This window comes from Trichechus manatus, unplaced genomic scaffold, assembly GCF_000243295.1.
Source record: "Trichechus manatus latirostris isolate Lorelei unplaced genomic scaffold, TriManLat1.0 scaffold00037, whole genome shotgun sequence".
NCBI classification, from domain to species: domain Eukaryota; kingdom Metazoa; phylum Chordata; class Mammalia; order Sirenia; family Trichechidae; genus Trichechus; species Trichechus manatus.
In genome coordinates this window covers 11,365,078-11,377,757 of record NW_004443973.1, presented here as the reverse complement: position 1 = coordinate 11,377,757, position 12,680 = coordinate 11,365,078, and the positions used below count along the sequence as shown (strand labels likewise).

General features: G+C 42.6%; 1 protein-coding gene across 1 annotated transcript in view; it reads left to right on the top strand.

Annotated features, from left to right (window-relative positions):
* The window catches only part of RAPGEF4 (Rap guanine nucleotide exchange factor 4), a 375,780-nt gene that overhangs the window by 297,137 nt on the left and 65,963 nt on the right, over positions 1 to 12,680 (top strand). The window contains exons 11-12 of the mRNA XM_004375502.2: positions 10,027 to 10,115; positions 12,655 to 12,668. Of these exons, the coding sequence (XP_004375559.1) occupies positions 10,027 to 10,115; positions 12,655 to 12,668 (103 nt within the window). The remainder of the gene's footprint in view (positions 1 to 10,026; positions 10,116 to 12,654; positions 12,669 to 12,680) is intronic.

Below are 12,680 nucleotides of genomic sequence, written 5' to 3'. Positions count from 1 at the left end.
AATTACAGTAATTGGCTGTGCAAACCTACCCTTAATCAATGTAATTTTTCTATCACCCTTAACCTTCCCTTTTCCCCTTCCCTCCTGCCCCTGGTAACCACTAATAAACTTTGGTCTCTATACATTTGCCTTTTCTTGTCTTTTTATATAAGTGAGGTCATACAATATTTGCCCTTTTGTGATTGGCTTCTTTCGCTCAGCATAATGTCGTCAGGCTCCACTGATATTGTAGCATGTATCAAGACTTCATTTCTCCTCCTGGCTGAGTAGTATTCCATTGTATGTTTGTACCATATTTTGTTTATCCATTCATCTGCTGATGGGCATTTAGGTTGTTTCCACCTTTGGGCTATTTTGAGTAGTGCTGCAGTGAACATGGGTATACAAGTCATTCTTTGAGTCTCTGCTTTCTTTTGGCTATATACCTAAGAGTGGAAATGCTAGGTCATATGATATTTCTGTTCTCAGTTTTTTGAGGCACCGCCACACAGTTTTCCACAGCAGCTGTACCATTTTACATTCCCACCAGCAATGGAAAAGGGTTCCAAATTCCCTCTATCCTTGCCAACATTTGTTATTTTCTTTTTCTTTTTTTTTAATCTTAGCCATCCTAGTGGGAGTTTAATGGTATCTCATTGTAGTTTTGATTTGCATCTCTCTGATAGCTAATGATGCTGAGCATCTTTTCATCTGTTTGATGGCCATTTGAATGTCCTCTTTGGTGAAATGTCTATTCAAGTCCTTTGCCCATTTTATGATTGAGTTGACTATTTGTTGTTCAGTTGTTGAAGTTATATATATATATTGCTTATTAGATTCTTATCAGATGTATGGTTTCTGAAGATATTCTTCCAGTCGGTAGCTTGTCTTTTCACTTTTTTGGCAAAGTCTTTTGATGAACAAAAGTTTTTAATTTTTATGAGGTCCCATTTATTTATTTTGTCTTTTGCTGTTTGTGCTTTTGTTATTATATTAGATAATCCATTGTTGAAAGGTAGGCCTGACAGTGTTGCCGCTGCTTATTCTTCTAAGAATTTCAGGGTTTTAGTTTGCATATTTAGGTCCTTAATCCATTTTGAATTCATTTTTGTGTATGGTGTGAGGAAAGGATCCTGTTTCATTTTTCTTCTTGTGGAAATTCAATTTGCCAAGCACCGTTTATTGAAGAGACTGTTCTTTCCCCCATTGAATGGACTTAGCACCCTTGTCAAAAATCATGTACGGGTTTATTTCTGGACTCTCAATTCTATTCCATTGGTCTGTATGTCTATTGTTATATCAGTACCAGGCTGTTTTGATTACTGTAGCTGTATAGTTTGTTTTAAAATAAGGAAATGTGAGTCCTCCTACTTAGTTCTTCTCTTTCGCCATTGTTTTAGCTATTCAGGGTCTGCTATGTTTCATCAGCAGCAGAATCCAACTGGCCATATGGGTCTAAAGTTTTAAAATCCATTTTCAAAGCTGATTCCACAGGAATTAAGTGCTTTATAGTTTTAAATTGCCTTATGATGAGGGTTTCCAGATTAAATACAATTAAATTTAGATTTCAGGTAAACAATAAATAATTTTTTAGTATAAGTATGTCCCCTGTAATATTTTTATTTACTAAATCTGGCAACCCTACTTCTGATCATTAATCTGCTTCTCTTTTCAGCTCCCTCAAAGGGTTGCTGGAAAATTTAGTCTAAAGGTAGCATAGAAACCACTGACAACCCTCAGCCCCATTTTAGTTATCAGAGTCAATTTACCGCCACATGAACCCATTAGCCAGAACCACAAACTAAATCTAAAAACTAGTATTTGAACAGCACTATATAGTTTATGTGGTCATCTCACATAGATCATCTCTCTGAGCTTCAAAATAACTCTGTGAACTAGATAGGGCTAATGTTATTATCTGCAATTTACAGATGAAGAAATTGAGGTTATTAGATGGTGTCTGCTGAGTGAAATAAGTCAATCACAAAAGGACAAATATTGTATGATACCACTTTTGTAAAAAGCCAAGAATAGGTTTACACACAGAAAGCAACATTCTTTGATGGTAACCAGAGTGGGAAGGGGAGGGAGGGAGACTCACTTACCAGATAGTAGACACATGTTAATGCTGGTGAAGGGAAAGGCAATACACAATATGAGGGAAGTCCGCACATTGTGACCAAGATAAATGAAAACACTGAGAGATACACACACACACACACACACACACACACACACATGTGTATATATATCTCATACTCAGAGGCAAGGAGTTACACTATCTGACTCTATCCAGATTTGTTTATTTTGCTCAATCTGCTATTTTGATTTTTTTAATAGAAAATATTTGTAGTTGTACCTTTTAAAATGTTTAATGTTAGTCTGACAGAGACTGGAGAAACCCTGGGAGTATGGCCCCCAGACACCCTTTTAACTCAGTACTGAAGTCACTCCCGAAGTTCACCCTTCAGCGAAAGATTAGACAGGTCTATAGGGCCAATAATAACACAAAAATAATAAGAAGAAAAAAATATATAGAAAATGTTTAATGTTAAACTTCCAGAGTATCCTCATAGTTAACACTGTTGCTGGAAAAATAGTGGGCATATTCAGTTTTTAAACAGGCAAAACCTCAAGCCACATTGTCCTAGGAAAAAACACTAAGAGGTCTGAATTATGGAGCCCTTACACATGCCCTGATGGGGATGACATCATTTCTCACCAATATTCATAAAGCTTTTGCTGCAGCTGTAGACCATGCTCATTTCCAACTTCACAAAGAAGGAAAGATTCCCTATGTTACCCAGACTCTGCTATCGGAGCTAGAAAACGTTCCCTTTTCTGAATTAAAGATAAGGTGAAGGGGTGGTGACATGGCAAGGAGCTGAGCGGGACACTTTAAATGTCAAGTCATCGTGCTCCTAACACTTCAGATGCAGCAGAGGAAAAGAAACAAGGGTCCTAGGAGGTGAAGAAAAGAAAGAAACACGTTCTGCTGGTTTTGTTAATTATTAAACACCAGTCACCAGCTGCAGTTGAGTCAATGCCAACTCATGTCAGAGTAGAACTGTGCCCCATAAGGTTTTCATTGCCTGATTTTTCTGAAGTAGATCACCAGCCCTTTCTTCCAGTGTGCCTCTGGATGGACTTGAACCTCCAACTTTTCAGTTACAGCAGCTAATCACGTTAACTGTTTACACCACCCAGGACCGTTGTTAGACAAGGAAGTGACTAACCACACCACAAAGGGAAGTAGGAAAAGTGAGATCTCCAGAAGGTTTTAAAAGTGTTGGGAAATGATGATCCAAGTTTGAGAAATGACTTATAAACAGGAGAATGAAATCGGTTGGGATAGAATGTTGCCACAAAAATAAAGCACCTTCCCCTCCAAAAAAATCGTAAGGCATTTCAGTTATTTTGAAGCTTGACCATAGCTTAAGTAGGTATTTATAACGTTGACATCTCTGGGTATTTTCCCCATGTACCAGGGAATAGGTCTACGAGGGACAGGTCTAGAGGAATTAGGTTATTTGCTTTCTCACCTGCATATTTTACCGCTGGCCGTGCCAATGTGCTGCTTGGTGGCTGGATGAATCCTTCATTTTATCCACGTTCCAATAGCTGAGGAGCTCTGTCTCTGACCTTGATAAATTCCTTGATAAAACTGTATTTGCCAGCACCTTCCAATATCACCTGAGCCCTCCCATCCTTTAATGTATAAATTGCTTCTCCATCCATCCCCGTTTATTATCGTGTCTGTAACTAGACATTGCTGCCAGAAGGCGTCCCCTGCAGAAACTAGGCCTTTCCACAGCAGGAGCCAACAAATCCACATCAATGTGGCACCATGCAGGTTTGTAAAGAAGCAGGGGTGCCTACTATCTCTCCCTGTGACATCTGGAGAAGGACGAGTAAAGGCCAGGTGCATTCACTAGCCGCCACTCAGAGCAGCCCGAGAGTCCATTCAGTCCCCAGCCTTGTACGTTACTCTTACAAAGGTACATGGGAGTTAGCGCCTCCTGCTCGGGCGAGTGTTCCCTTTACTCTTGAAAGCCAAATTGCCTTCAGTCCTTGGGACCCTTTCATTACTGTTTCAACAGGCTGGGGGCTGATTTGTAGAATCTCTTCTCCATCTTTTCCCTGCCACCCCCATAAGGACCAAATCATGAAAGGTGCTAACTGCTACTGTTTGCCATGAGAAACCCTGCTTTTAAAATATGACTTTGTTCAGTGATTGGGGTGGGGAACACTCAGTTTTAGATGTTATCGGGTGCTCTTGGGAGAAGGGGGTATAGATCAAGAGGAGAACCTTCATCTGATGTGAGGAGAGAGGTGAGCCTTGTCTGAGACACTAGATGGCATAGCAGCTCTGAGCTGGCGGCCCGAAGGGGCTGGGCTTGTTCTTTCTGCCAAGAGCCACCCGGGGCAGGAGGGGCTCACATTTTGATCCACTTTGGTGGGCACAGATTGGCTAGGCTGACTTCTGCTCCATCTGGCCTTCTCCCTGGGACTTACCTCAGCTTTTGATCCTAATGACATGGCAACACCCCTGGGGGATAGTGTCCTAGTTCCTCACAAACCTCTCTCGAATGTTTCTGTCACTTTGCAAATGGTGAATCTACTCATTTTTTTTAAGTAAGTCTCTTCACACATTGAAGCCCTGACTTCTCTAACCTCACTGAAATTTTTTTCTGGAAACAGGACCCACGGTTCACTGCTCCCTGGGTGGCTTGCCAAATGACAGTGTCCTGCCCTGTGATTACACTGACCACTGTAGACCACAGGGTTGGTTTTTTTTTTTTTTTCCTTCCTTTTTTTTTCCCTTTCATTTTGAATGTTGTTTAAGACGCAGAGATCAAACTGTTTTTAGGCTTTGTTCCACTCAGTTTCAACAAGCTGCCATGAGGTTCTCCACAGCATCCAGGGAGTCCACATGGAGGTCCTTATTTCTGCGTATTGGTCATTGATGAATGGAGGACCAGGGGTAGAATAGGTCACCCTGTGGGTGTCTGTGCAGGTATAGCGGTTCACACCCTGACAGGGCCTCCCCCAAGGGCAGTGGGGCTGACTCTTTGATAGGCATGTTTGCTGGTAGGCTTTGCTTTATGGAGCATACGCTTTGCTTTATGGAGCATACATGGGGGAAGCAGCAGGCTGAAGCGAACCCCCTACCCCTTCTCCCACTAGTTGCCATAATAGAGAAGATTGCCTCAGAAGTGGAGCCCTCCATGTATTTCCCTCCTGGAGAGCTGCCTCTCTTTCCCTCCTCTGTGCCTCCAGGGAAGTCCTGGAGTTTTCACATGATCTGTTCAGCTTCTCTCTCAGGCTCCAGTGCTTACCCCAAGAGCCCTCCCTGGGCATTTGCCCTAAAGAGCAGGTCTCAGGTTTTAGCCTGGTGGTAAACTCTGCCACTGCCCACTGCTCAGTGTGAGGGAGTGGGAAGGAGGGAGCTGAATGGCCCAGCTGATCTGAATGGAGCAGCCTGTGATGAATCACCCTGACCTCACCTCCTCCTGCCCTTTGTGCCTGTCCAGGCAGAGCCTCTGCTGGTGACAGTGCTTACTCCGGTGCTGCTTTTCTTCTGGGAGTGCTGAGCTGCGCTTGCTTCCAGTATTCTTCTCAGACATTCTATTCCTGTCTGCTTTCTATCATCCAAGAGCTCCTAAAACTTTGTGGTCTCCTGATTGACCTATTTTTGTTTCTGGTGATCATCGTGCTGTTTGTTTGTTGTTTGTTTCCCAGTGGTTTTTGGACTTTAAAATACCTTTTCCATCACGCCGTTAGCATGGCAGCCAAAAATCTGGCCAAAGAAGGGCCCATCCCAACAGGTGCTGCTTGGTCTGCGATGGTCCCGTTAGTCCAGGGCCCCCCGATCTTTACTTCCTTTGACTGAGTTCTTACAGCAGATCTAAGATGGTAATTTGTTCCCTGCAACTGAATGCATAAGTCTAAGGAAAATTTAACAAGCTCTGGTAGTGCAATGGTTAAGCATTCGGCTGCTAACTGAAAGGTTGGCAGTTCAGAACCCCCAGCAGTTCTGTGGGAGAAGGACCTGGTAATCTGCTCTTGTAAAGATTGTTGTTGTCATTGTGTGCCATCAAGTCTATTCCAACTCATAGGGACCCCATGTAACAGAGTAGAACTGTCGCATAGGGTTTCCTAGGCTGTAATTTTTATGGGAGCAGATTGCCAGGCCTGCTGCTGATGGGTTCAAACCACCAACCTTTTGGTTAGCAGCTGAGTACTTAACCATTACACCACCAGGGCTCTTTTCTATCATTTCAAGAGAATTGGGGTAAGAGGTGAGGTCCATCATTTTAATCCTATGCCCTTCCCCTTATTAATTATTAAGTATTTGCCATGGCATAAATGTGTCATATATTGAAAGTAAGCTGCCTTGGGCACCTCATCTCTCTTAGCCCTTAGTAGGAGGGATAGTAGAGTATAAGCCCCATCTCCTCAGGCCACAAATCAAGAACTGGTCCATGGTACTGCTGGGCTGTCCCTTGGGCAGACCCTGGACTGAGCATGAATTGTGAGAACCTGCGTGCTCATTCATCCAATGAAATTTATTGAACACCCACTCTAATCATAAGACCACTTTGCATTTGTGCCGTATTTCCTAGTTTATACAATGTGTCATGTATATTATCTTATTTGATCTTTACAACAATCTTGTTTATTATTCCCATTTTACAGACACAGGAATTAGGCATTAGACCAACTGTGTAAGCACAAAGTTCATGATTTAGAACTCAAATCCAGTTTCTGCTTCCAATCCAATGCTGTGTGCGCTACCAGATACTACTCCTCTTAAGAAGATCAGTCTAATGTTATGGATAGTTAAGGTAATAACATCCATCACGATAAGTTGCGATAAGCAGTAGGACCCTGTGCCATGGAAGAATAAAGGTGGGTGAACCAGTTTTATCTAGGAGAGATGACATCCTGAGCTGGGTTTGAGGCAGAGAAAAATATCCCAGGCAAAGGGAAGAGCATGAGAAAAGGTTTTGAGGCATGAAAAAGTATAGCATGTTTAAGGAATGGAGAGATGCCTGGTATGGCTGGAGCAAAGAATGTGGACATAAAAGAAGGTCTGAACAAGGGGAGGTAGATAAGTTTGGAAAAATACATTGAGATCTGGTTTTAAAGAGCCTGTGTAATGATGAGGGAGCACTTCTGGATGTCTGAGCTTGTGGTACTTGTGGGTTATCTAGCAAGAGATGTCCAGGAGGCCACTGGGGCTCAGGAAGGAGGTCTGTTTGGAGATAAAGATGTACATCTAATTGTCATAGAGATGAAAATTAGAGATTTTTCCCAGGGAGAGAGCAGCAGAGTGAAAAGAGATCAGAGGTAAAGACAGAGCCTTGGGGCAGAGTGCAATTCAAGATGTGGACAAAATAACAACAGACCAAGAAAGACATTTAGGAGAAATGTTTAGAAAAGCAGGAAGAGAGCCAGGAGGGCAGGCAGCATGGGGGGGGGGAGGAGCTTCAGGGAGTGCTTGACGGTGTGGGAAGGAAAGGAAGTTGAATATGTTTTCAAAAATAGCTCGAATTTAGACATCTTTACCCCTCCCCACTCACACACACTTTGGTACAGGTCCTAAGACTAACTGTTGGCTCAAAGTGCTGGCTCAAAGGGCAGCCTTAAACCACTATCTCAAGTTTTTAGAATACTGCCTGGATGATCTGACACGGTTCTTCATCATATGCTTTAAATCTTGGATGAAATAAATTTTTTAATATAACAGATTTATAGCAGCACTTATTTTTAATCTGTAAGAGTTGATGAGTATAGCTTTCATACTGGTATTATATAAACACTCCTAAACTTGTAGAGATCTTCTCCCATAATTCCAAACATCGAGTCTGTCAAGATTTTAGGGCTAAATTCTGACCCTTTCTTTTCCCAACTGAGTTTTTCTCCTCCCTCCATAACAGCCAACCCCTTGGAGGTAAGAAAGAGACCTGGTGACTGTTTTCTCTTTTAGCCAAGCTTCTAGTAGGGTTCCATGCTATTTGCAGCTGATGTCAAGTAGCAAGAACAGCAGGACTGCTCCTTGTGCTGAAGAGCCATAATCCTATTACGCCTACCTTGAGACTTGCACATTAGCTGCCTCTGTAGTAGTGGATAGACTGAGGTGGCTCAATTGACTTTTAAATCCTCAAGGGTCCTAGTTTCAAAATCCCCATGTCTAAGTCAAGTAATAGATTAGAACCCTTGCTAAGAAGGCCTGGCTCCTCCAGAGCCCCTGTGGCCACAGCTTTTCCGTCTGTGTCTCTATGGACCCCATACTTTCTGGGTTCCACCAGTAAGCACTAGATTGCTACATCAGTATGTCCTTCAGTGGTGATGCTTGGCAGGTGGTGAACCTGCCTGGTGTCTCCTAGGGTCATGGATTTAATATCTGTCTTTGAAGAGTTAGGATTAGGAAATATATCCTCCACTGATTTTGTAACAGAGCGATATCATATCCTTTTTTTCATGTTAAAGCTGTCCTTGTGAAGATAATGTACAAGGGACACAAAGAATTGTCCTACTTACCCCAATTAGCTCTCACTAGACTTGTCACCTTCCCTATATTATAATGCAGTTGTAAAATCATTTAATTCTATTAACTATTTTAGCATATTTATAATAAAGTCTTGGTTGCTCAGAGTACTTCTCTAATAATTCACTAAGTTTCTGGTCCAATCTGCTGGACCAGAATATCATTTTTTATTTGTAAACTCGCTTAACTTCTTGTGTAAGAAGATGGGTTTTGAAGATCACTTTGTTGTAGTTTTTAATTCCCTTACACAAATAAATATGCAGGTAACTTCGTGTTTGCTGCTTCCTTTGGCTTTCACATCATCTCTCTCGGGAAGGTGTTATCCCCATTGTATGGATGAGGAGACTGAGGCTGTGATGTCACAGGGATGATGAGTGGTTGCTCTGAAATTAGAACTTGGTCTTCAGACTCCAAATTCAGTACTGTGTTCAGCACACCAACACTTCCTGGATTTATTTGGCCAAGAAACACTCATTAAATTATAACATAATAATGTAACACTGTCAGAAGCTCATTAAAGTTTAAATGTTTAATATACGGTAACATTCCTAGAACTGCTGTAACACAGTACCTCTAACGGGGTGGCTGAAAACAACAGAAATTTATTCTCTCATAGTTCTGGAGGCTAGAAGTCTGAAATCAATGTGTCAGCAGCGCCACGCTCCTCTGAAGGCTCTAGAGGAGAATCTGTTCCGGGCCTTTCTCTTCGTTTCTTATGTTGCCAGCTTTTTTTTCTTTGGCTTTTAGACACATCACTCCAATCTCTGCCTCCATCATCATGTGGTGTTTGTTCTCCGTGTCTTTGTGTCTCTTTCCCTTTTCTTTTAAGGACACCAGTCGTATTGGATTAGGGCCCACCTTAATGACTTCATCTTCACTTGATTACATCTTTAATGACTCTATTTCCAAATAAAGTCATATTCACAGGTCCTGGGGGTTATGACTTCAACATATCTTTTGGGAGGACGTAGTTCAACCCCTAACAGATAGGTAAGAAAATGCTGAGTGTATGTACATTGTTTAAGTCCTTTGGAAGAAGCATATTGCATAACCCTAATCAATAGTAACAGCAGCGTTATTATTCTTTTTGGCTGAGAAATCACACAAGATCCCAAGGAATTTGGATTAATCCCAATTGTTCCTAGTTGCATTAAAAGTCGAGTTTTGTTGTTATTGATTAAGGTGGTGATCAAAAGTAATTTTTTTAGCATAATACTCTATGAAGTAAGAGTTAAGTTAGCAAACTGCGATGAGAGTGGGGGTTCTTTTCCCTCTGAGAGCAGAAGGGAAGAGGATTGTTTGCACAGCTGATCTCTTGGATTCCCTTCCATCAAGGAATACATTCATCTCAAAAATTCCTTTAGGGGTTATAATGGCATAAATCTTTCCCTCTGCCAATGTCTTTTTTATAGAGGAAGAATGTCTGAACACATTACTGACCCCTGAAGCCATTTCCATTTTTTACTCTTCATTATTTCCTTTTTCCTTTGTAGACCTGGCCAAAGGACGGTGGATGACCTAGAGATTATCTATGAAGAGCTCCTTCACATTAAAGCCTTGTCCCATCTTTCTACCACAGTAAGTTGCCTCTTAGTTGAGCATGATCAGGGGGATTTTGAGTTAAATGCAACTATTAGGACTTTTGCCTGGGCGTAATGGTTAGGTACTCAGCTGCTAACCAAAAGGTTGGCGGATTGAACCTAAACAGTGGCTCTGTAGAAGAAAGACCTGGCAATCTGCCTCTGTAAAGATTACAGCCAAGAAAACCTATGGGGCAGTTCTGCTCTTTCACATGGGGTCACTATTAGTTGGAATCGACTCAACGGCACCTAACAACAATAACAGCATTAGGACTGGAGGAGAGTTTTGTGGTATTATGGTTGCGGGGAAGGGTCTGGGAATGCCTGAATTCTACCTCATAAATCACCCCTCCTCCCTTTCACGAGGTGCTGAGGAAATATACCCAAGAACAATCACCAAAAGGGAATCAAGTACTATTATGATATTAGTAGCTGCCCATGTTTCCTAAACCCCAAGGCAATCTGGTATGAACAGAATTGAACATGTGATTCATCCTTCAAATCTAAATCTTAGAATCTGCACATTCAGTCAAAAGACAGCAAGAAAGAGCCAGATCCCAAGAGGGTCTGAATCCCTTCCTAGAAGGAGGAAGGAGAGGAATCAAGATGACCTGTTTTGGCCCAAGGGGCCAGTCCTACCCAGGCTTGCCTGCTCCATGAGAAAGGAACCAGAAAGTTCAAGAGAACATCAGTTCAGATATGTTAGGATACAATAGCACATCCCACTAAAAACAGGGCCCATTAACTGTCTCTGACCCTGAATGTTTACCTAATTAGGATATTTAGGAGTGCAGTGGATGGAGGTTTTGGCCTCTGAATAGGAACAGAAACACTTTCTTCCATAGTAACATGATTTCCAGGCAACATGAGTTTCCTATATGCTAATAATTCAATATAATAATAATAATATGTCCAACTTTCACAGATTCTATACTGAGGCCTCTAAAATCTTACCTACGTGTCTAATTTGCTCTTTCATTCCCAGCTCACTGAAGGTGATGTTATGCTATCACAAGATGGCAGTACCTGCTGGTCCCTACCCTGGAGGGGGTAAAGTTCAGGTCTTTGCTGAGAGCAGCAAGGCATTTGCCACAGCCTCAAGCAGTAGGGCTCCAAACCTCATCCTCATCACCAACTCTAAGGACTGAGACTCTGCCAACTGCACTATAAAAGGGGCAAGGTGGGCATACCCCACCTTTATCATTAACTGCATTGCAAGGATCAGCATGAATCCATTTCCAAGCTGCAAGTGGATCCAGGCCTCACCTTCCCACATTTCCACTCCTCATTGCCAGCCACTTCCGTGGCAATTCCTCCCTCTGACCCTAACCACCCAGAGTTAGATCAGACCTCATCCTTGGCTGTCCTGAGCCGAGTCAAAACATCCCTGGCTACCTGAGGCCCGGTCACTGGGGACCAGGCATAGGCTCAGGAGTCTCCACAACTCCCTGCACTTCAGATCAGATGGCCTATCTCGCTCTCTGTCTGCCTATCTCTCTGTCTCTGTCTCTGTCTCTCTCTCTCTAGTCCCCTAGGACTAGGAGGTCACAAGCTAGAAGGACTCTACCCTTCTTCGTCAACTGCTTGTGCTGTCTTTCTCTATCACCCACCACCCAGAGCTGGGTCTACACAAATCAACTCTCTACTGCCAGCCCCTACTTGCTCATTGCCCCTGTGGATTCATTAATTCTCTATAATGGCTCACAAAATTCATGGAAATTGTTACCTAATTCTGAGAGAGTTCCTGACATGGGGACTCCATTGTTCTCACCAACCCAGACTGGGCAGCCTTGACATTCCCCCCATCCCCTGCACTAGTGGGGATCTGGAAGCTTGCTCATCTACATGGAGTATACAGGGAGTGGTCCAGCCTAGCCTCCCCTACCACCCTACTCCTGTCCTTGTCATCCTCATGCTCTCCATGGTGTCAAAGCCTCACCTGGGGAGTCCCCTGTGTCTGTAGTGCAAGCAGCTGAGGCTCCACAGAGTTCATGGTGTAGAGGGAGGTAAGGAAAGACCCCTTTTCCCTACCTGTGCGTCAGTGACCTAGCATGCCACCGTTCTGACATCCCCTGTCTCAATGGAATTGAGGGGATTGTGAGTAGTCTATTGTCTCTACCTCACACCCCAGGTACGCAGGCATTGCTGAAAATTCTCAGACTACCTGCTGCTTAGGGGGATAGAGCCATAATTTGGGACCACAATTTGGAATCTTTAGAAAAAAAAAAATTTTTTTTTTTTTTTGCTATCTTGGAATGTAAATCTGCTCACACATTTAAGCTTAATTTTCAACTTCAACACACTGAATTTCCAACATGTTTGTAGTGAAGCATTCCATGGGATGCGGGGAAGAGTCTCTAATAACACCAGAGTCATTTGATGTCATAGGTGGTCTTACATTCTAGAAAAAAAACTATGCCCTAAATTGTCTCTAAGGAAGTTGTCTTGTATGATATTGTAAAGTCATTTTGTAAGAGCTTAAAAGAATCTAGGGACAAATCTAGTGAAAGTGGCTCCAGATAAGAATAGCAGCAAGCAAAGAAAGAGATGTCTGTGTGGTAAGCAAG